This window comes from Mustela putorius, unplaced genomic scaffold (genome assembly GCF_011764305.1).
Source record: "Mustela putorius furo isolate JIRA1106 unplaced genomic scaffold, ASM1176430v1.1 tig00000873_pilon_pilon_pilon, whole genome shotgun sequence".
Lineage (NCBI taxonomy): Eukaryota > Metazoa > Chordata > Mammalia > Carnivora > Mustelidae > Mustela > Mustela putorius.
In genome coordinates, this window is record NW_025421504.1 from 5870054 (window position 1) to 5894128 (window position 24075).

The window sequence follows — 24075 nt, forward strand, 5'->3', positions numbered from 1 at the left end:
GGGTTCGGGGAGTTTTTTCCTTGTTTATTAAATAAAGAAATATTAGCTTGGGATTGGGGAAAGCGAATAAACTTAATCCACATCATTTTATTCAGGTCAGTCTGAGAGAAGGGGAAAGGATGAGAAGATAGGAATCCTGTGTCCCTCCACAATCCAGTGATTAAAAAGGATGGGAGAGTGGCATGTCAGATCTAGCAGGGAGTATGTGTCATTTTGTTTACCTTTGACAAAGAGAAGGCAAAACATGACCACCATTTTCCATATCTCAGGTGGTTGGTTTGTTTTATGGCAAATGAGTTTCAAGAGAAAATAAACGCCTTCAGTTGTCTCTCTGTGACATTAATCTGCCTTTGTGTGTGTGTGTGAGGATACAGCTAAGAAAAGAATGGACAGATGCATACTAAATTTGGCTTTAGGAGTGTTGGATACAGAATGTATGTGTAAATATGTATGGCTAAGTCACACAGAAGTAACATGGGGCACCCTGGAATCCTGGGGTTGAAAAGCTGGTTAGAAATACTTGTCAATGAGTCATTAATTCAGTTACTTCGTGAAATTCAAAGGCACAAGAGCAGCACATTCTTTTTGACAATAGGAGGAATAGAAAATGGGAAGAAAATGTGTTGGGGCGCCTGGCTGGCTTAGTCTGGGGAGCATGTAACTCTTGATCTCGGGGTCATGAGTTCAAGCCCCACACTGGGCATAGAGATTATTTAAGAAAACAAAGAAAATGCATTAAAGTATGGTTGAACAAAAACAATTACTGTTCTTGTAGGTCAGAAATAGTCCAATGTCTGCAATTTCATATGGGTTCAGCCCAGTATGTGTGTTTGGGATCAGAGTGTGAGACGCTAATCTAAGAAATTGGTTCAAACTTGATTGCATAATCTCGGTAGAGTAAATCCCAATACTAAGGTGCTGGAGATTGCCCCTTTCCCCTGGCATTCTGGAATAAATTGGGGCAGATTGAAATGGGGGATTCAGAACAAAGTTGGTAACATTCAAGGCAAAAAACATGCTTGTGAGCTAAGAGATGCTATGTCAATACATCTTTTTGTGTTTCATTTAAATTTAGTTATTACCTTAGTAGGCTTCAAGTGGTGAAGAACGATTTCCAGATTATTGTATTCTGAGTAAGTTGTACATTGCATTCTTGAATAAAACTCTCCACATACCCAGTAACAAATTTAAAAACCAACAGGATTTATGTCCATGTTAAAGGAAAATTATTAGGGCTTTAAACATTTTTTGACATCTTTTAAATAGTAATTTCTTGCCACCTGCTTCAGAACAATAGATTGTGTTCTGAGGAAATTCTGAGAATACTGGGTTTACAAAATCCTTTTGGCAATGCTGATTACTAGACTTTCTGAATTGAAATACAAATGAAAGACTAGTACTTGGAAGATAGTAGGGAAGTGGCAGCATGGGACTAAGTGAAATCACGGGGCACTGACTGCTTAAAGATAGGAGAAATTATGCAGAGTATGGCTAACTGCTCATGCCCCCCTCACTGTGTTTAAAAAGCAGGTGAAAATGGAACATATATATGGGGCAGTGGTTTTGAAATTGCATGGAACCATGGGGTTGTGCAAAAGAGACAGTGGAGAGGCCAGCCAGGGATGGAGAAGTGGAAGGGGCCAGGATTTCGGACCCTCTGCTCAGTTTCAATCACAGCTGGTCTGTTCATCTATTTTATATATTTGGATTCTGCTTCATAAATGCTTGAAAAACACTGCTTATAGTCATGAAACAGCTGTTGGACCATTCCTTGTCATAAGAATTCATCTAATATTTCCTTAGGTTTTTAGGTCAACTTAAGGGTTCAGAACAAATTTTGTATGGACTTTGAATCCTCAATATGAATTTTACAAATCAACGATGGGCCTTCATGATTTTGAGAACAGCCATCCTTTTGAATCTTTTGATACTGATCTGATCTGTGTTGATCTTTTGAATAGACTGTAATTTTTTTTTTAAGGATTTTATTTATTTATTTGACAGAGATTACAAGTAGGCAGAGAGGCAGGCAGAGAGAGGAAGGGAAGCAGGCTCTCTGCTGAGCAGAGAAACTGATGCAGGGCCCGATCCCAGGACCCTGGGATCATGACCCGAGCCGAAGGCACAGGCTTTAATGCACTGAGCCACCCAGGTGCCCTGAACAGACTGTAATTTTATTAATGTCCTGTTTTCTTTCTTTCTTTTTCTTTTTTTTAAGGATTTTATTTATTTATTTGACTGACAGAGATTACAAGTAGGCAGAGAGGCAGGCGGAGAGAGAGAGAGGAGGAAGCAGGCTCCCCGCTGAGCAGAGAGCCCGATGCGGGACTCGATCCCCGGACCCCGAGATCATGACCCGAGCTAAAGGCAGCGGCCCAACCCACTGAGCCACCCAGGCGCCCCTAATGTCCTGTTTTCAATGGAGTTGGTCACCTGGTGCGAAGGTCATTATAGCAAACCTATGTGTCATAGGTTTTATCACAAATCTCTTGACTTGGAGAAAAAAGTGGAGTGCAGTGATTTTAGTCAAAACTATTATGAACATGAACAAGTCAACAAGAAGGCTTGTTATTCTGGAAATTTCTGGCGATTTTACTTAAGGCAGGGTTCTTTCTTATTTTTTTATTTTTTTTTCAGATTTATTTATTTATCAGAGAGAAGGGGGGGAGAGAGCGAGCACAGGCAGACAGAATGGCAGCAGAGGCAGAGGGAGAAGCAGGCTCCCTGCTGAACAAGGAGCCCGATGTGGGACTTGATCCCAGGACGCTGGGATCATGACCCGAGCCGAAAGCAGCTGCTTAACCCACTGAGCCACCCGGGCGTCCCCTCTTTCTTATTTTTTAAAAGCTTTTATTTATTTGAGAAGAGAGCATGAGCAGGGGGAGGAGCAGAGGAAGAGGGACAAGCAGACTCCCGGCTAAGCAGGGAGCCGGATGCAGGACTCCATCCCAGGCCCCGGGGGTTATGACCTGAGCCACAAAGGCACCTCTATTTTATTTTTAAGTAAGCTGTATGTGGGGCTTGAACTCCAGACCCAGAGATCCAGAGTCACATGCCCACCAACTGAGCCAGCCAGCTACCCCTGGCAATTTTACTTTAAAATACAATGCGCCAAACAGGCCTTTCCTATGGCCTTAATCAGATATGCTTTACGTAATTTATTCTTCTTTAAAATCATTAGATTAAAAGGGTTTCTTGGGACTGATCGCTTACCTTTGAAGCAAAGGTTCTCAGCCCAAGCCACATGTGACCTGTTTAGGTTCTTAAAGATATCCATGGTTAGACTCTACCCGCCCTGCCTCGCCCAACTGAAATTCCAATTCAGTATATCTCAGATAGGGCTGGCATTCATTTGTATTCCTTAAAAGGTTCTGGGTTATTCTGATGTGCAACCAGGATGGGACAGCTCTAATAGAAAGCTTTAGTTTACCAAGTACAACTTTTTTTTTTTTTTTAAGATTTTATTTCTTTATGACAGAGAAGGAACACAAGCGCAGCGAGCTGGAGAGGGAGAATCAGGCTCCCCACTGAGCAGGGAGTCCAATGTGGGCTCGATCCCAGGACACTGGGATCATGACCTGAGCCAAATGCAGATACTTAAAAACTAAGCCACCCTGGCACCCCATAATCTTTTTATTAAAGATTTTACTTATTTATTTTTAAAATATTTTATTTATTTGACAGAGAGATCACAAGTAGGTAGAGAGGCAGGCAGAGAGAGAGGAAGGGAAGCAGGCTCCCTGCTGAGCAGAGAGTCCAATGCGGGGCTCAATCCCAGGACCCTGAGACCATGGAGCTGAAGGCAGAGGCTTAACCCACTGAGCCACCCAGGTGCCCCAAAGATTTTATTTTTTTAAGTAATCTCCACACTTAATGTGGGGCTCAAACTCAACCCTTGCAAGGGTCGCATACTGTACTTCCTGAGCCAGCCTGACGTCCCTACCAAGTACAACATTCTTAAAATTATCTTTTTCAACCTTTACAACAACTTAAATAGGTTAACCCCATTTATAGATGAGGAAACTGGGCTCAAGAGTATAAATGAAAAAAGAAAAACAAAAAAAACATAAGTGGCCCAGACGTGTCTCTTATGAGAGAAGTGTCTTTTTAGGCATGTCTGGGTGGCTCATTTGGTTGACCATCTATCTGCCTTTGGCTCAGGTCATGATCCCAGAGTCCTGCGATGGAGCCCCGCATCAGGCTCCCTGCTCAACAGGGAGCCAGCACCCACCCCTCTCTCCCCTGCTCCCCCTGCTTGTGCATGCTGTCAAAATCTTTAAAAAAAAAAAAAAGTGTCTCTTTAAGGGAGGAGAACCAGAGCCTAGGCTTTTTGGTTTCCAATCCAGTGCTATATTGCCACACCAACTTTTATACTACAGGGGAGAGAAGAAATCGGGCAAGTCAAGCAGGAACTCAAAAGTTTAGACCAAAAGGGGGCTGCTTAAAAACAAAGACCCACTGGAAGATTTGTCCAAACCTCTCATTTAACCCGTAAGAGACAAATTCAGATTATTAAGAAGTTTGTGATTACTTTCCAAGTATGTCTGGCAATCAGCATGGCTATCACTTTGATGACCTCTTACATTTTGAGCCAATCACTTCCCATACATTACCTCATTCAGCCCTCACAACTCTGCAACTGAAATACTATTTTGTCCTTATTTTACAAATGGGAAACTAGCTTTCAGAAAGAAATCCAGATTCAAGCTCTGATTTCTCCAATGGGAACCCGAGATAGCAGCCAACCCACACTGCTTTACCTCCTACTTGATAACTATCTGACTTACAAGGAAGGCACACCTGCTCACTGTCTAGCTCGGTCTGAAGGGTTTTTGTTTTTTAAGTTTTGGGGGAAAAAAAATGATCAAAAATAAAAGTTTTGGAAATTTAGGTCCAGCCTTTTAAGAATGGGCATATTGTAATCCAAACAAGTGGTTAGCACATACAGATGTGATCCATGCCTTCTAGAAGAGAACTTATCTCTGGATTTTCATGAAAACCCAGGAGAGTGGTCAACCAAGAATACAAGCTTCCAACTGCCGGGAAAGGAGGCTACACAATGGAGATACTGAAAAAGGTCTGCCTTGAGGAAGCATGTCTGACATGGGGAGGCCTTCATTCTCGTTTGTTCAAGACTCTATGAGGATCTTGTAAACAGCCATTCTTGAGCCCTCCAAGTGGTGTCTGCATTTGTTGCAGGGATAGATTTACGCAGACAGGTGGAAGAGTCCTGACTTAAGGGTTATAAACAGCTGCAGAGGCCAGGGCTGCTCCATAGTCTTGGTAGCAAGGGATGTGACTGTTCCCCACCACCTCAACCATTACCCAGTCTTAGAACAGGCCCTCAAACCGGAGCGACTGTAATTTTGGTCCAGTACGTGCACCACCCATGACAGCTAAATAATATTAAAATGGGAAGAATTTCCAGTCGTTTGAAAAGGGATCATCTTGGCTTGCTTTCTGTTGCTGACTCATAGTGCTGCTGTTTTGAGACTGTCATGTTGCCAAACGGGACACACAGTAGGTATTCAATGAATGTCAGTTTGTGGCAGTAATTTTCATCCCTTGAGCGTGTCTTACTGTCTCTCCATGAGTTAGGCAAGTTAAGTAATGGTAAAGACAAATCTGTCCTCGGCTTGTGGGTTCCAACTCGCCCAGGGCGAGTTTTCCCTAGGTCAGGTAACTTCCTTGAGAGATAGCGAGCACAACTTGTGCCCAGCGCGGGGCAGGTTCGTCCTTTTGTCCAATCATCGCCTAGATTTGGGGATGGGGGAGGGGGAACTTCTAAAGACACCCTGACCAGGAAGGGGGCGGGTTTAGGCTGAGCTGGGGCCAAGGCAGCCCGTCGAGGTGCCGCACGATGCTTGGCACTCCAGGGAGCCAATAGGAACGAAAAAGGCTATTTGAATTGGCCAATACCGGCAGGGTGGGGGCGGGCTTTCCCGAGCCTTATAAAGGCTGCGGCCGGCGAGGCAGGCGGTGGCAGAGGTTCCTGCAGCGGTCGCTGGCAGTGGGGTGGGGAGCAATTCTGCGCCCCTCGGACCCGACCCTTTCAGCGCTCTGCTCCCGCTCCAGCCTACCTCGCTCCTCGGCACCATGACCACCACCACCACCTTCAAGGGAGTCGATCCCAACAGCAGGAATAGCTCCCGGTGAGGCTGCGGGGCCGCACCCGCCCCACGAGGAGCTCGGGGGGCGGGAGCGGGGGCGGGAGGGCGGCTGCCCGGTGGGGCCACTGAGGCCGGGCGGCCGGTCGTTGGCGGTAACGTGCCTCGGGCGCCGCGCTCGTGCCGGGGCGGGCGGCGGGGCTCGGCCGTCGGCTCCGTCTTTGTGCCGTCCCGCAAGCCCGGCGCGCCAGCCCCGCCCGATCCCCGCTCCTCTCCCATTCATTCCTGCCCCCCGAGCGAGGGGTCTGCCGAGAAGGGCCGGGGCTGCTCGCCCTCGCAGTGCTGCGGGATTTTGGTAGTCAGGCCATGCGGAGACGGTTCGCTTCCTTCCCTTTGCGGCGCGGCTGGCCCGACTTCAGGGCGGTGGTCTTGGCCCCCAGGTACTTGGGCAGCCCCCGGGGCGCCCCGATCAGGCCCCATTGTCCCACCCCTGGCCAAGCGCTCATGCCTCTAGCCCGGGGCAGGTGGCGGCCCCGCGCCCGGCGCGGCTGTCACCTCTTGCGGCCGCAGCGATCGAGTCTTGCGGGCTCCTACCCGCTGGGGCCCGCCCGGCAGGTGGCATTTGTGGTCGGGCGGGGCTGGTCACTGCGACCCCCACGCCCGTCCGGGACCCAGCCGTCAGTCCTCTGCGAAGTGCTTCCCCTCCGCTAACAAAGGAAAGACCCCTGCTCCTTCCCCTCCCGCGCCCACCCCCGAATGCGCAGGAGGGGGGGCGGTGAGCCAGTCCGAGCGGGTTTTCTGCGCTCAAACCTTCGGACCTCGGTCTTTGCAGCCCACCTCTTTCCCTTCCCCCTTTGACGTTCGCCAAATGAGTTCGTCGCTGGCCCGGGTTCCCGAGCTGGAGGAGGTTTCCTGTTCTTGGGCGGGGCCGGAGACATCCATTGTCTCTTCCGTACTGTCTCCACCTGGGAAGCCAGGGCCTTTCTGGCCAGTCTTGCTACAGCATTGGGGGAAGAGGACACTGGGTGTTTGGACTGGAACCCTTTTCCAAGCCCTTGCCTGACTTGGTGGAAGGGTCTGTAATCGGTGGAAGGTGTCCACATTGTCTCGGCTAATTGCACGCTGTTCTTTTAAGGTGGATACAGACATTTCTGGGATCCTGCTCAAGGCTTGTAGGAAGCTTAGGTTCCACTTTTTCTGGGCATCTGTTCTTCATGGATCACGACCTGCTGTCGTGTGCGACCAGCCTTGGGGTCCTGGGCAAGTGGCACAAAGGGAGCCATTTTGTGGGGCTAAGAAGACGGCTGTGAAATAGTGCTTCACCGGGGTTGGAGAACTTGGGGACAAAAAACTGGGCTCAGCAGTGAGTCTTGGGCGGGAGGTTGACATCCCTTTTCAACTCATTCCTTTCCCTTATACAATGTGGAAAAGAGTGGGAAAGATTTAAAAAACGATAAATTGGTTGGTCCTGGCAGGTTGGGGACCTTGATTAGGACAGACCTATGAAAATACTGGTCACTCCCTCTTCTGTTGTCATCCTTGCAATGAGATCATTTTTTTCAGAGGCCACTGGAACACACTGAACCTTGGTTTTTCTTTTGTGCCATGTGGTCAACTTTGTGCTGGTCAGACTGTAGTGATTGGAATGTGAAAATCGACACATTATGTAAAAAAAATCAGGTATTATCTTTTGGGGTTAAGTTCTGTTTAGTGCTTCATAAAGAATTTCAGTAACCAGGTCAAATGAATCCTCATGCTAGTTTTTTGATATGTATATTGGAAATGGGAGACAGGAATGATTTTTATTTGTTTGTTTTGCAGAATAAATGTTTTCATTCACCTTTTGTCATCAGTTTCCCTCCCATATTGTGATCTCAGGACTAGAGCTTTGTCCTTGTGTTTACTTCTTACCTTTCCTTCTTCTGTAATCTCACCGAATTCTCCACTTGTTTCTGCAGTAACATTTTCCTGGCTCCATAAGCACATTATACATTTAGGCTAGTAGGGGAATGATCTGCAAAGATCACGTGCGAACTCTGAGGTTTAAAGAAAGAAGAAAGAAAAAGTAATTTTTAAAAAATTGCTGTCCATAGTTCATGGGCACATTTTTGTTGAATCTCAAATATGTAATCCTGGGTTAGTTCAGAAAGAATAGGAGGATCTTAAAAAATTAAACGGAAATAATTTCTGTCTTATGATCCAAATCCTTTGTTTGGGGATGTCTCACTGTTACAAATGGGCTCTACAACAATGACGTCATTGGAGTAGGTATTACCTGCTATTGCGGGAGGAACACAGACCTTTAAAAAAGTTGGGTGCTCAGAGCTTTGACTTTCTTTTTAAGCTGGTGTTTGGGTGCTAGTATTCTTTTTTTTTTCAACACCCCCAAATATTTCCCAGCCTGTTAGGGTTCTGGAGATTTTCATCTTGGTAAAATAATTCATGAGGGTTTAATTATGGAAAGGAAAAAAAAAATCATTCTAATCTCTAGGGAGTGAAGGGGATGATATTGAAGCAAGTTAATTTTGATTTTATTTCAGGTGTCTTTGTTGATTTGGGGAACAAGGGATAAAAAGCTGGTTGCTTCAAACTTTACCATGAGAGAAAGCCTATTAAGAATTTATAACACACCTTTAATTATGATTTAAGCAGCTTAATTAAATAAACCTACAATTATCATCTTTATAAAATGTATGCCTGGATATACTTGCCTTTTTTTTTTTTTTTTAAAGATTTATTTATTTGAGAGACAGCGAGAGCGAGTGGGCAGAGGGGTAGATGGAGAGGGAAAGAGGGCATTTCAAGCAGATTCCCTGCGGGGTACGGAGCCAGATATGGGGCTCAGTCCCACAACCCACGAGACCATGACCAGAGCTGAAACAAAGAGTCAGAGGCTTAACTAACTGAGCCATTAAAAGCGAGCCTGTTGAATTAGATAGAACAGAGCCCAGCAAACTATCACCCAAGGGCCAAATGCCGCAGGTGCCTGATTTTTAATATTCATAAATGGGTGTAAAAAAAAAAGATTCATTTCTTGACTTGTGGAAATTACATGAAAATCAAATGCAATGTTTGTAAATAAAGTTTGATTTGAACAGAGCTGTGCTCCTTCGTTTTAAGATTGTTTGTGGCTGCCTTTGTGCGACATGACAGAGCTGAATAGTTCCGAAGACCACATGACTCATGGGTGCCTGGGTGGCTCAGTCATTAAGCCTCTGCCTTTGGCTCAGGTCATGATGCCAGGGTCCTGGGATCGAGCCCCACATCGGGCTCCTGCTCAGTGGGGAGCTGCTTCTCCCTCTCCCATTCCCCCTGGTTGTATTCTTTCTTTCTTTCTTTCTTTTTTTTTTTTTTTTAAAGATTTTATTTATCTATTTGACAGAGAGATCACAAGTAGGCAGAGAGGCAGGCAGAGAGAGAGGGAGAGCCCTGCATCGGGCTCGATCCTGGGACCCTGGGATCATGACCTGAGCCGAAGGCAGAGGCTTTAACCCACTGAGCCACCCAGCCGCCCCGGTTGTATTCTTTCTCTCTCTCTGTCAAATAAACAAATAAATTCTTGGGGGGAAAAAAAGACTGCATGACCCACAGGCCAAAGACATTTACTTTCTCGGGCACTTGACACCATTAGGAGAGGATCTGCCATCCTTTCCTCCAGGTAGACCCGACCCTCTTTGAGCCTATGGAGGGTTCTACTGATGGACTTCACGGAGGACGTGGAGGTTTAAGAGATGGGCTAGGTTTTGAAGAGTCCTTGAAAAAAGGGTAGAGAGTGCTCTAGGCCGTAGTAAAAGTGGGAGTAAATACCTCAAAGTGGAGATTAACCAACTATTCAGGGAAAGGTGAGGAAAGGGGCTTGGCTGGATTGGTGAAGAAGGTAAGATCTAGATAAGATGGCGAGCCCTGCTGTTGGTCACATCTCCTCAGTCCCGCCTGGGCTTTTTTTTTTTTTTAAGATTTTATTTATTTGACAGACAGAGATCACAAGTAGGCAGAGAGGCAGGCAGAGAGAGAGGAGGAAGCAGGCTCCCTGCTGAGCAGAGAGCCTGATGCGGGCCTTGATCCCAGGACCCTGGGATCATGGCCTGAGCCGAAAGCAGAGGCTTTAACCCACCGAGCCACCCAGCTGCCCCCAGCTGGGCTTAACCGAGGCTTGCTCCTGCTAGTTTGCGGGGAGGAGGAGCAAGGTAGGAAGGGGTGCGGCGTTAGGGAGCGCAGGCCAGGGTCCGCTGCAGCCGGGGGAACAGAGGGCCAGGGTTTCTGTTGCAAGATGCGAGGGCACAGGGGTGCACACAGACAAGCACATGCTGTGGCCAGGGGGAAAGCTAGGACTGTCGATAGAAGGAGTGTCCGGGAATTCCGGAAACCAGAAGCTGCCATTAAAAGAATTTTAGACTGGAGCTCCTGCTCAGTTGGTGGAACCTGGGACTCCTGATCTTGGGTTTGTGAGTTCAAGCTCCACGTTGAGAATAGAGATTACTTAAAAAAAAAAAAAAATCTTAGGGGCACCTGGGTGGCTCAGTGGGTTAAGCCGCTGCCTTCGGCTCAGGTCAGGGTCTCAGAGTCCTGGGACCCAGCCCCGCATTGAGCTCTCTGCTCAGCAGGGAGCCTGCTACCTCCTCTCCTCTCTCTGCCTGCCTCTCTGCCTACTTGTGATCTCTCTCTGTCAAATAAATAAATAAAATCTTAAAAAAAAAAAAATAAAATGGGGCCCCTACGTGGCTCAGTGGGTTAAAAGTCTCCCTGCGACTCAGGTCATGATCCCAGGATCCTGGGATCGAACCCCACGTGGGGCTCCTTGCTCAGCAGGGAGCCTGCTTCTCACTTTGCCTGCCGCTCCCCCAATTGTGCTCTCTATCAGATAAATAAAATCTTAAAACAGAAGAATTTTAGATTAATGGCAATCCAGAAGAATATGAAGTATAAAACAGGACACTGAAATTTATCTGAAAGCACAAACCCTGGATAACACTGTGGTGTTTGTGCTTTTAGTTCTGATGCAGTATCTTGTAGCTGTCTGTGTTCCAGGTTCTGTTCTAGGCAGAGTCTATAGGCTATCCTTAGAAAGCCTTACAAGGCAGCTACCGTGAACCTCTTCTCCTTGCAGAGAAAACCAGAGCATAGAGAGAGGGTAAGCAGTTTTCCCAAGGTCACACAGCTAGATAAGTGTATCTCTCAGTATATACATTGTTCTATGTAACACGTGATTGCCCTTCTGTTATCCAACGTTTTTCATTCACTGTGTTTTGAATAACTTCTGACATCTACCAGTGAAGGTAAATCTGACCCTGATGTATACAGCTTTCTGTTGTATGGACATGCTTGGATAACTAAACCTCCTACTAAGGGCCAGTTAGGGTATTACCAATTTTATTTATAGAGTAACATTTTTATAGGAGTGTCCTTGTACATATTTCTGGTTATCCGATAAGGATAATTTCTGGAAGTAGAAATGCCAGTTCATATAAAAAGCCAACAGTTGACATATGCTATCAAAATATCCTTTAGAAAGCTTGTACAAATTTGGGGCATCTGGGTGGCTCAGATGGTTAAGCGTCAGCCTTCGGCTCAGGTCATGATCTCAGGGTCCTGGGATCGAACCCTGCATTGGGCTCCGGGCTCAGCAGTGAGTTTGTTTATCCTTCTCCCTCTGCCTGCCCTCCTGCTTGTGCTTCTCGCTGTCTCGGTCTCTCTCTCAATAAAAAAATATTTTTTTAAAAGAAAGTTCGGGCGCCTGGGTGGCTCAGTGGGTTAAAGCCTCTGCCTTCGGCTCAGGTCATGATCCCAGGGTCCTGGGATCGAGCCCCGCATCGGGCTCTCTGCTCTGCAGGGAGCCTGCTTCGCCCTCTTCTCTCTGCCTGCCTCTCTGCCTACTTGTGATCCTGTGAAATAAATAAATAAAATTTAAAAAAAATAATAAATAAAATAAAATAAAAGAAAGTTCGTAGAGATTCATACTCTCGTACTTTAATTAATGCTGGAAATTGTCATTTTTTCATATTTACCAGTCTAATAAGCAAAATACATATCCCTTTGTTTTATTTATTCTTATTTTTATTTTTAAAAATTTTTAAAGATTTTATTTATTTATTTGACAGAGATCACAAGTAGGCAGAGAAGCAGGCAGAGAGTGAGGTGGGGAAGCAGGCTCCCTGCTGAGCAGAGAGCCTGATGCGGGGCTTGATCCCAGGACCCTGAGCTCATGACTTGAGCCAAAGGCAGAGGCTTAACCCACTGAGCCACCCAGGCGCCCCTATCCTTTTTTAAAATTTCACTTATTTGCTAGTGGGAATGCATTTTTTTTTTTTTAAAGATTTTATTCATTTGGGTGCCTGGGTGGCTCAGTGGGTTAAGCCGCTGCCTTCGGCTCGGGTCATGATCTCAGGGTCCTGGGATCGAGTCCCGCATCGGGCTCTCTGCTCAGCAGGGAGCCTGCTTCCCTCTCTCTCTCTCTGCCTGCCTCTCCATCTACTTGTGATTTCTCTCTGTCAAATAAATAAATAAAATCTTTAAAAAAAAAAAGATTTTATTCATTTATTTGACAGAGATCACAAGCTGGCAGAGAGAGAGAGGAGGAAGCAGGCTCCCTGCTGAGCAGAGAGCCCGATGCGGGACTCGATCCCAGGACCCTGAGATCATGACCCGAGCCGAAGGTAGCGGCTTAACCCACTGAGCCACCCAGGCACCCTGGGATTGCATTTTTAATGTTTAGAGGCTACCCACATTTTTAAATTGCCTGTTAGTATTTTTTGTCCCATTTTCCTCTTGTGATTCCTCTACTTTTTTTATTTTTAAGTAATCTCTACACCCAACATGGGGCTTGAACTCACAACCCCAAGATCGACAGTCACACGATCAACTGACTGAGCTAAACAGGCGCCCCTCTTCTGCTTTAAAGATTTGTTGTTTATTTTAGAGACAGAAGAAGTGCACGCGTGAGTGGGGGGAGGGGCAGAGGGAGAGGGTGAGAATCCTCAAGCAGACCCTGCTGAGCGTGGGCTCAGGGGCTCTATCCCACGACCCTCAGATCATGGCCTGAGCTGAAACTGAGTCGGACACTTAACCGTCTGAGCTGCCCAGGCGTCCCCAGTGGCAGCCTTTTTGGGAGAAAACTGACAGAATTCTGAGGAGAAACTGACAAACTCTTCATTGTAGTAGGAATTGTTAATAGATTCTCTCCTTAAGTGATAAAACATACTTAAAAATCAGTAGATTAGAACAACTCACAGTTAGCAGGCTTTATCCTAATAGATCTATAGAACATTGGCAAATACACGTTCTTTTCAAGCATATATAGATTTCTTAAGTTGACCACATATTAGGCTTTAAAAGCACCTTTCCTCAAATTTCAAAGGACTCATGTCATACAGGCAGTTGTCTGTGTTATAGTTAAAAGCTAGAAATTAATAAACCAAAAAGACCCCTATATTTGGAAACATAAATGTACTCTTCAATGATGTATGCGCCGAAGGAAAAAATAATGGAAGTGCGAAAACATTTAGCATGCAACAGTAGTTTTTAGAAAATCAAGACTTAGAATGCCCTTAGAGGGGTACTTAGAAGGGAATTTACCCCATAAGTGTTTAATTTTTCCTTCGTTTTCTAATGTAAGGAGCTGTATGCAAATGAAAACTGTTATTTATTTGGAAACTTGGATGACATGGACATCCTCCTGTAAAAATATTTCTCAAACTGATTAAGAAGGAGACCAGACTACTCCTATCCCCAATAATGGAATAGAATCAGTAGTTAGAAAATCATCCCGTAAGACCATGTCCATTTCTCTTTCTGAGTAGTGATGGGACAAGTTAAATTGAGTTCTTCCAGGGAGGAAGCACATTGATCAATCCAAGACAGGACGCTCTGGAAATGTCCAAGTGCTGGGTTTCATTGCTGAACTGAAAGCTGTAGAGGGTGTCCAGTGGTGCCTGGTAATCGAAGATGCTGGGAGTCTTACGCCCGTGTCTCTTGTGGACTTCCTCCTGTGGCCGGTCCCTTGTCATTACTAGTGAGAACACTGCGTGCCTTACAGGTGTGTAAATGCGGCTCGCTGGTGACGCCAAGATAGGAGGAGACTATCATCAGCTCTTGGGTTTCCAAAATGATCAACTTTTACATGTATACTCTAGCGTTTTTAGTTTTGTTGAAAATAAAAGTGGAAGTGCGTTATGAATACATAAATAAAGAGATGTGCTTCCAAACTTCTTTGCAAATATATCCAGCCACGCCCATTAGGCGAGGTCTGGTAGGTCTTTGTTAACAGGGGACATGAACCAGGCTGTTTCAGCTGCTTTGGGCATCAGACAACCTTACTGCAAATATTAAGTCTTTTTATTGAGAATAGTTGACAATACAGTATTATATTAGTCTCAGGTGTACACCATACAGCGTTCGACAATTCTATACACTATGAGATGCCCACCCTGGTGAGTGCTGTCACCTTGGGTCCCCACACAAATCTGTTACAACATTATTGAGTATATTCCCTTTGCTGTACTTTTTATCCTGTGACTTGTTTATTTCATACCTGGAAACTGGAACCTCTTAATCCCCTCCCCGTCGTTTATCTATTCCCCCCCACCCTGGCCCCTCTGGCCAGTTTGTTCTCTGTGTTTGTGAGTCTGTTTCTGGGGTTTTTGTGTTTGTTCATTTGGTTTGTTTTTTTAGGTTCCACATGAAGTGAAGCCATGTAGTATTTGTTTCTGTCTGACTTAGTTCATTTAGCATCATATCCTCTGCATCCTTCCATGTCGTCTCCAGTGGCAAGGTTTCATTCTTGTTTATGGCTGCGTAATACCCCACTGTGCATCTGTCTGTACCAGATCTGCTTTATCCATCTATCAGTGGACACCTGGGTTGCTTCCATACCTTGGCTGTTGTAAATAATGCTGCAGTAAACTTAGGGGTGCATATATTTTCCAAATGAGTGTTTTTGTTTTCTTCCGGTAGATATCCAGAGTGGAATTACTGGGTCATATGGTATTTCTATTATCAGTTTTTTCAGGACCCTCCATATTGTTTTCCACCAACCACCATGCGTGAGGGTTCCTTTCTCTCCACATCCTTGTCAAGACTGTTGATTCTTGTCTGTCTACGACTGGCCATTCTAACTGGTGTGATCCAGTGCCAAATTTATACCATGATGAATCCATTCCTCTCCCTTGTTGGGGGCGGGGTAGGAGGAACAAATGGGTGAGAGAAATGAAATGAAAGGGGTTTGAAGACATTTATGCCGAGAAGTCTTTGGTATGACCTGAAATGGATGTTTTGCCATTATTCCAAGGGTTTTGCGGCCTCCAGGCGGTGGATCCAATTTTTCATTAGGCTTTGATGAACCAACAGAACAGCCTGTGAGGAGGAACAAAATGGCATCTAGCATCTTCGGGACACCTGAGGAAAATCCTCCTTCATGGGCCAAGTCGGCAGGTACTGCTTATATCGGTGGTCACTGGTCAAAAGGGACAGACCCAGCATGAGTAACTACAGTTGGTTTTCTGTGAGGAGCAAAATCCAGCTCAACCATAATGAGATCAACAACAGTTTAAGCTTGTCAGTGGAGGAAGGACTGGGACCAAAAAGTCTCGAGGGGTCGGAATAGGGACTGGGGTCAAATTGGGTTATTTGGTGGGATTTTTAAGCTCTCAGTTAACCCTCCTAACAGTGTTAGCTCATTTTGTATATGAGACTAACACGAACATCACTCATGAAAGCAGTGTTTTTGCTTTAGTTCTGTCCGTTCCTCAAGAAAGTGTGATTTAATTTAGGTGCCAAGTCTAGTGGTGGCCGACAGGATTCTGAGTCATCTGGACCCCAGAGAAGGAACTCTTCTGAAGCGAACGCTGGAGACTTCTTAGATCTGAAGGTCAGTGTGACAACACGGGACAAGGGCTTTGAGGTTAATACAGTTTAGAAATTCACTTCTCTCCTGTTGTACTAAGAGTGTCAGTTCTGCCACTGGAGTCTGACATAATTAGGAGAGGGACGGAGGCCATATTGGGAATGGAAGATCGATAAAGAATAAAGTCGGAAAAGTGAGGTGACGTGATCTGAGTCTGTTCAGATGTCTCTTCTATCAGTAGGATTAGTCTCTCTCCTTCACTGTTGATTTCGGGAACTAATGGAGCACACTTACTTCCTACGTAACTCATATGTAGTAGCATTTGTGACTTCAGAGATTGTTCCTGTTGTTGGCAAACATTGCCCAGTTGTTCTGAGCTGAACTGCACAAGACTCCAGCCTGGGCTTTACCCTCAGTTGTCTGCAGAGGACCACGGTCCCAGTGCCCCCAGGGATGTGTCTGGAAGCAGGGACCTCAGAGCACACACAGGCATCAGCGGTGCAAGTGTGGAAAGACCTGTGTGGGGCTTTGGAATTTATAGAGGCCCTTCAACAGCTAGATAAAGAGAAAGGAGAGAGAATATGGAAGGATAAATTTTACCAGTTTCCCATTCTGATTAAAGGATCCTCTGAAATCCTAATTGATATTAGGTCACTGACGTAAATGTTCACGTTTTTTGGTGTGTTGGATATTGCTGGCACTGGGGCAACCTGTCATGTAGCATTTTTGTTCCGCGTTGTCCAAAAGTAAGTACAAGTTGTAATGGAATCGTGTTGCGGCCTGACCCTGAACTTGACTGCATCAAAATGAAATTTCATATTTGGTTTCAAACAGATAGTACCCTGTCAGAACCGTGACTGCTTTATTTGCTTGTTATAAAATTAAAATCTGGAGTAAATTTTTAGGGGCACCCGGCTGGCTCAGTCAGAGGAGCATGTGACTCTGGATCTCAGGGTCATGAGTTTGAGCCCCATGTCAGCTATAGAGATTACTAAAAAATAATAATAATAATAATAATTAAATAAATAAAAATAAAAACTGAACTAAACTTTAAATTTCTTTTCTTTTCCAGGGAGAAGGCGACATTCATGGTGAGTCCTCCCGAAGCCCTGGTTTCTGGTTCTGTAAATGGTTTTTAGCATAGATTGGAATTTGAAATTGAAATCGTGTCTTGGGGAAAAAGAGACTGGGGAGTGAAACCTGGCTTTGCCCCAAGCGCCTGCGCGCACTGGCTTTGGAGGAAAGAAAAATGAAACCGGGAAGTTAGTGAGCACGGCCGCATGTGTATCTGCTGCGGTGAGCACCATGTCAGAAATGCCGCAGGGACAGGAAACGGAGTCTTTCACTTATATGTGTCTGGTAGTCAGGCTGGTGTCTGGTAGTCTTTTTTTTTTTTAAGATTTTATTTATTTGACAGATGGAGATCACAAGTAGGCAGAGAGGCAGGCAGAGAGAGAGGAGGAAGCAGGCTCCCCACCCAGGAGAGAGCCCCATGTGGGGCTCGATCCCAGGACCCTGGGATTATGACCTGAGCCGAAGGCAGAGGCTTAACCCACTGAGCCACCCAGGAGCCCCAGCATCTGTTACTCTTAATGAGAGCTTTTTAGTAATAAGTGCTGGCATTTCAAGCTTGGCCTACAACGTTTAATGACCAAGTTTGTTTGATTTTTATGCTCAGGTGCTTATTTAGCAAGACACGGGTACCTCTGTGATCTTACAGATGATGATTTAGGGGGCAGATGTAAATTCTCAGCATCCATGTTACCAATTATATGTGGAAATGAGCTATAATCATTTATTTAATGATAGTCAATCTTTGAAGTATTTATTGAATCTTCCTTAACAAGTGCCAGAGAATTACTTCGCGTAATGAAAGCCTCGTGTGTGTCAGGCAGTAGGAATCGGGTGAAAGTTGACTCAGTGAAATGCAGCCGCCGGAAGGCCTTGTCTGGTCCAGAAGGAAGAGGCTGCTTCCTCAGGACCTCTTCCTCCCATTACACTCTGTGAGGCAGCTACTCCGTAGAACAGGTTTAAGAGCCAGATTCCTCTCCTGCCCTCTCTCTCTCCCCTCCCCTCCCCTTTTTCTTTTCTCTCTTCTCTTCTTTTCTTAAAGATTTTATTTATTTATTTATTATTTTTAAATTAAAAAAAAAAGATTTTATCTACTTATTTGACACAGAGAGAGATCATAAGCAGGCAGAGAGCCCAATGCGGGGCTCGATCCCAGGACCCTGAGATCATGACCTGAGCTGAAGGCAGAGGCTTAACCCACTGAGCCACCCAGGCGCCCCTTATTTATTTATTTTAGAGAGACAGAACACGAGTGGGGGCGGGGGGGCAACAGAGGGATGGGGGAGAAGCAGACTCCCCGCTGGACAGGGAGCCCGATGCAGGGCTCGATCCCAGGACTCTGGGATCATGGACCTGATCTGAAGTCAGAGGTCCCTCCAGGCGCCCCTCAGACAGTGTTTCTTGGTGGGCGTGGTGGGAGAAGGATCTCCTGAACCCTTGTGAGCGTTACCAGGGTTTCTCCTCAGTGCACGAGTCACTTTCTCACTGGACTGAAGATGTTACTGTTCGTGTCCAGTGTGTTCCGTCTGCAGAGACTCTTCTGGAGGTAAAGAAATCTTCAGGCCTTTTCAGTTTTGCTGCTTTTCGTGTTCTGAAGTACTTCCCATCAGATCTGACTTAGCAAGAATCATCTTTAGTCCCTACTTTTGGACAGGAGATAGAGTTAGCAATCTGGGGAGCCTGAAGAAATATGTGAGAGCCCCTGATGAAGTTAGGAAAAAATGTGTCATTTCTCCTGCTAATAATGACTCCTCTCTCACCCCCGTTCAGCTTGTTAGAGATTCTTCAGGTAAACAGCACCCTGAGTTGGGTAGTCGGACAGTCTTTACTTTGAGTTCGTTTGTCATGAAATGACAAGGGCATAACGATTCAAGATCCGCCTGGTGGGGAGAAGTCAACCCCAGTCCTGTTGCCAGGTTTGCTTCAAAGTCAAGCTACTCTGCTCAGTTTATTTTTTTCTTTGTTCCTACTCAGTTTAAATAAGACAGATTTTTTGGGGGTAGAAGGAAAATTGCCTTCCTTTTTCGGGGAATGAAATACAGCAATGGCTAAAGGGAGCACGTGGGAAATCTGCAGCGGAGGGAGAAGGTCCATGGGATTCAGGTCGAAGTGTTTCCCGCCTTTAGGCAAGTTAGACAGCCTGCTGCACTTCTCGACGCTCTAATTCTTTCATCCTTATAATAAGCACTTTATCATTTACTCTGATGTGTCCGTTCACTGAGCTCATTGATGTGCCGAGGAAGAAAGACAAGTCAGGGGTATATAAGTTAGCTATTCTAGTAGACATGTTTGTGTTTAAAGTCCCATTTTTCAGTTATTAGATTCAACAGACAGAAGCTTTCTCTGTCAGGTCCTGTGTAAGTTTCTTTTCTTTTTTTAAAGATTTTATTTATTTATTTATTTGGCAGAGACATAGAGATCACAAGTAGGCAGAGAGGCAGGCAGAGAGAGAGGGAGAAGCAGGCTCCCCGCTGAGCAGAGAGCCCCATGCGGGGCTTGATCCCAGGACCCTGAGACCATGACCTGAGCCAAAGGCAGAGGCTCAACCCACTGAGCCACCCAGGCGCCCCTCTGTATAAGTTTCTAAAGCCTTATTCTCAGTTCCTGTACTTGTGTCATTATAGACTAAAGGGATGGAGTAACAGACTAGCCTCATTCTTTCTGGCTGGAGTAGTTCTGAGTAGACAAAGGAGCATTTAAATTAAATTAAGAATTGTTTATTCTTCGTATGTGCTTTTTTTTTTTTTTCTTTCTTGGCATATTATCTAGTCATGAAAGATAAAACTGTTCCCTTAATAATGAAAGACAGACATAAGATTGGTGGGTGTGAGCTTGATTTATCTAAAAATCATTTTATGGAGGGGCTCCTGACTGGCTCTGTGAGTGGAGCATGAGACTCCTGATTTCAGGGTCATGAGTTCGAGCCCCACATTGGGCATGGAACCTACCTAAAATTTATAAATAAATAAAATGAAATAAATAGTTTAATGGAGGGGCACCTGGCTGGTTCAGTCTGTGAAGCATAGAACTCTTGATCGTGGGGTTGTGAGGTCAAGCCCACTTTGGGTGTGGAGATCACTTTAAAAAGAGTCTTAAAGCAGTGCCTGGGTGGCTCAGTGGGTTAAAGCCTCTGCCTTCGGCTCAGGTCATGATACCAGGGTCCTGGGATCGAGCCCCACATGGGGCTCTCTGCTCAGCGGGGAGCCTGCTCCCTCCTACCTCTGCCTGACTCGCTGCCTACTTGTGATTTCTCTATGTCAAATAAATAAATAAATAAAATCTTAAAAAAGGTAAAAATAAAAATCATTTTATGAAAATAAATGACCACAGTAGGGCTGCAAGGTAATGAGCTGTGTCCTTTGGAAGTACTCCTAACTGCCTGATGCAGACAGACAACGGGAGCTGTTGGAGCCTGGGTACTGGTGAGGCCAACTTCTAGCAGCACCAAGAAAATTGCTTATAGGCTGGCTCAGGTGGAGTTATGCTCTGTAATCATCCATCTTGGGTTGTTTCAGAATGTCGGGTTTTGGGTTTTGTTTGTATTTACAGTAAATGGGACATATTTAAGAGATACTTATTTGTGCAACAAGAGTGTGGCAACGGGAAACGGAGGAAGGTGGGGTGACCCTTTCTCGCTCCATTGTTGTTTGTCAGGACTGTCAATTTGGAAAGCTTCAGACTGATTTTTTTAAAATACTTTATTTATTTATCAGAGAGAGAGAGGGGGGTGGAGAGCGAGCACAGGCAGACAGAATGGCAGGCAGAGGCAGAGGGAGAAGCAGGCTCCCTGCTGAGCAAGGAGCCCGATGTGGGACTCGATCCCAGGACGCTGGGATCATGACCTGAGCTGAAGGCAGCTGCTCAACCAACTGAGCCACCCAGGCGTCCCTTCAGACTGATTTTTACTGCTGGTTGATGATAGTATAGAACATTGTATGTGTTATGTTACCTCTATAGAAAGTTCCAAATGTTCATAAAAGGTAATGTCAAAAGCAGCAGTAGCATATTTCTGAGGTTTTCTTCTTTTTTTTTTAGGATTTTATTTATTTATTTGAGAGAAAGAAAGTACGAGCAGGGGGGTGGGGGAGAGGGAGACACAGTCTCCCCGCTGAGCAGACCCAAACTGAAGACAGACACTTAACCTGCTAAGCCACCCAGGAGCCCCTATTTGAGTTTTTTGTTGTTGTTGTTGTTTCTATTTGAGTTTTTTTTTTGTTGAGTTTCCAATCTTAGACCTCTTCTTCCTTGGACTTCTCAGTATCAAAGTTGGCCAAATTAAAACTTGGTACAAGGGGTTTCAGGAACATGAACTTTTAATGGTTAGTCTTTGAAGGACTTAAAGTACATTTCTTGGGGCGCCTGGGTGGCTTATGATCTCTCTCTCTGTGTCAAAAAAAAAAAAAAAAAAAAAAAAAAAAAAAAAAAAGAAAGAATATGCACCTGAATTGAATTTGATGTTTTAATACCGAAATGAGGCCCAGCATTTTGCAGTCACTTTTAAATTTTTTAATTAATCTTTAAGATCTTATTTATTTATTTGATAGAGAGTAGGCAGAGAGAGTGGGGGGGAAGCAGGCTCCCTCCTGAGCAGAGCCTGATGCAGGGCTCGATCCCAGGACCCTGAGATCATGACCTGAGCCAAAGGCAGAGGCTTTAAGCCACTGAGCCACCCAGGCGCCCCTGCAGTCACTTTTGACTTGGAACAAAGATTTTTCCAAAAAAAAAAAAAAAAAAGAAAGAAAGAAAGAAAGAAAGAAAAGAAAAAGAAAACAAACAAACAAACTTTTCCAAGTTTGGAAACTGCCTCACCCAGGTGCTCCAGTCTGGCAAATTTTAAAGTGAAGTGATTACTAAATGGTTGGTGTGCAAAGCCGTGTCGGGCTCTGTGCCTAAGCAGGCAGCCTGCTTGAGCATTCTCTCTCTTCTTCTCCCTCTGCCCCTTCCCCTGCACTCTCTCTCTCTCTCAAATAAATAAACCTTAAAAAAAAAACAAAAAAGGGCGCCTGGGTGGCTCAGTGTATTGGGCTGCTGCCTTCGGCTCAGGTTGTGATCTCAGGGTCCTGGGATCGAGTCCCACGTTGGGCTCTCTGCTCGGCAGGGAGCCTGCTTCCCTCTCTCTCTGCCTGCCTCTGCCTAATTGTGATCTCTGTCTGTCAAATAAATAAATAAAATCTTTAAAAAAAAACGCACAAAAAACATCTTCCTGTTTGTGTATACTTTAGAAAAGAACACACAGGGGCGCCTGGGTGGCTCATGGGTTAAAGCCTCTGCCTTCGGATCGGATCATGATCCCAGGGTCTTGGGATCGAGCCCCGCAACGGTCTCTCCGCTTGGCAGTGAGCCTGCTTCCCTTCCTCTCTCTCTGCCTGCCTCTCTGCCTACTTGTCATCTCTCTCTGTCAATAAATAAAAATTAAAAAAAAAAATTACAAAAAAAAAAAAAAGAACACACATAGAAAAGCGCCTGGGTACAAATATGACAAAAAGACTGACGGTGGTTGGTTTTGGGTTATGGGGACATAGTTGAACGATTGTTGCCTTCTTTAGGTATGATTTGTTATCTCTGTGTATGCTTTGATACCTCTAGGTATGATCTGAACCATCCTTCAAGAAAATCTTAAGATTCTTCATTCTACCTAGAAATAATTATTAGCCCTAAGTTTCTTCTGTTTTCCTAGAAAACGTGGACACAGACTTGCAGGCCAGCCTGGGGCAGAGCGAGGAGAAGCCTGTGCCCGCTGCCCCTGTGCCCAGCCCAGTGGCTCCGGCCCCAGTGCCATCCCGAAGAAATCCCCCTGGTGGCAAGTCCAGCCTCGTCCTGGGTTAGCTCCGATTCTCTTGAACTCTTGTCGTTTTGTTTGTTTTTGTTTCCTCCATGCTTGTGAACTGCACAACTTGAGCCTGACTGTACATCTTTTGGATTTGTTTCATTAAAAAAGAAGCACTTTATGTACTGCTGTCTTTTTTTTTTCTCCCCCTCCCCCCCAAAGAACAGGTTTCTCTCTCTCTGTCCTGATTCCTCTGGGTCTGTAGGCCATGGCATGAGTGTTTTCTAGTAGTAGATTGGAGGGAAAGTTTTGTGACACTTAGTACAGTGTTTTTAAGAACAATTTGGTTCCAAATGTGTTAGAGGATCTTTTGTACTGAGGTTTTTAAAACCCTTTTCTTGTCAGCTTTACTTGGGTTGACCAAGCCTTGACTGGACAGACCAGTGAACAGTCCACAGGCACCGTTCCTTTAGGCCCCCAAACACAGGGTTGTCTTTACGCCAAACCTCCTCATTGTTGGCCTACCTTGTCAGTGGCCTTTGCTAAAAGCATCTCCCTGTGCCATATGGAACAGTAGAGGCCTGCGCCTCATATGCCTTGCTGCCTGCCAAGCAAAAAACTGCCTTTTTCATTTTTGAACCTTAAGAGATAAGCCAGATACTAACTCAACTAATGACGAGCTAAGCCCGCTGCTCTCACGCAGAGGAAGGCTTCCATGTACGCTCAAGCTGACAGATTCCAAGTGGTAAGCAAAGCAAGGGCGGTGACCACACAGAAGTGGGTCTTTGTGGTAAACAGACCCCAAGGGGGCAATGCTCTTCTTCGGTAACTTGAAGCTGTGTGCATGATGCTGGTGCTTGACCTTGAACTGAAGTATCCTTAAAATGTGTGTTGTACTTCACAATCCTGGACTGTTGCTTAAAGTAAACAATGTACAAATTTTGAAACATTGTGTCCTGTGTCATCTTTTTGAGACTGTTTCAATGTTCTACCTGTTTAGTTGCTTTTTTCTCTGTTACTCTAAATTCTGTTGCCCAAGGATTGATGAGTCATTCAAGTCAAGACAAACTAATGAAAACCCAGAGAAGTGGGCTTCTCTCTCTAAAGAAAATAGGTTGGGGGCTCCTGGATGGGTCAGTCGTTAAGCGTCTGCCTTCAGCTCAGGTCATGATCGCAGGGTCCTGGGGTTGAGCCCCACACTGGGCTCCCCGCTTGGTGGGAAGCCTGCTTCTCCCTCTCCCACCCATCCTGCTTGTGTTCCCTCTCCGTAAAAGAAATATATAAAATCTTTA

The 24075-nt window shown here is 45.3% G+C and overlaps 2 protein-coding genes across 3 annotated transcripts in view; one reads left to right on the forward strand and one right to left on the reverse strand.

The window, feature by feature from the left end:
- The first annotated feature begins 5959 nt into the window (after window positions 1–5959).
- JPT1 (Jupiter microtubule associated homolog 1) lies at window positions 5960–22964 on the forward strand. Of its 2 annotated transcripts, none has more exons than XM_004748954.3 (5): window positions 5960–6152; window positions 15391–15533; window positions 15872–15969; window positions 17018–17036; window positions 22694–22964. In XM_004748954.3, the coding sequence occupies exons 1-5, from the start codon at window positions 6097–6099 to the stop codon at window positions 22840–22842; spliced, it is 465 nt and encodes a 154-aa protein (XP_004749011.1). In that variant the 5' UTR covers window positions 5960–6096; the 3' UTR covers window positions 22843–22964. The 2 variants fall into 2 exon arrangements, with proteins under 2 accessions (XP_004749011.1, XP_004749010.1); XM_004748953.3 differs by lacking the exon at window positions 5960–6152 and adding an exon at window positions 6443–6547.
- The window catches only part of ARMC7 (armadillo repeat containing 7), a 35164-nt gene continuing 19026 nt past the window's right edge, over window positions 7938–24075 (reverse strand). Inside the window, exon 5 of the transcript XR_001178863.2 lies at window positions 7938–8143. The gene's annotated coding sequence lies outside the window, so the exon portion shown is untranslated. The remainder of the gene's footprint in view (window positions 8144–24075) is intronic.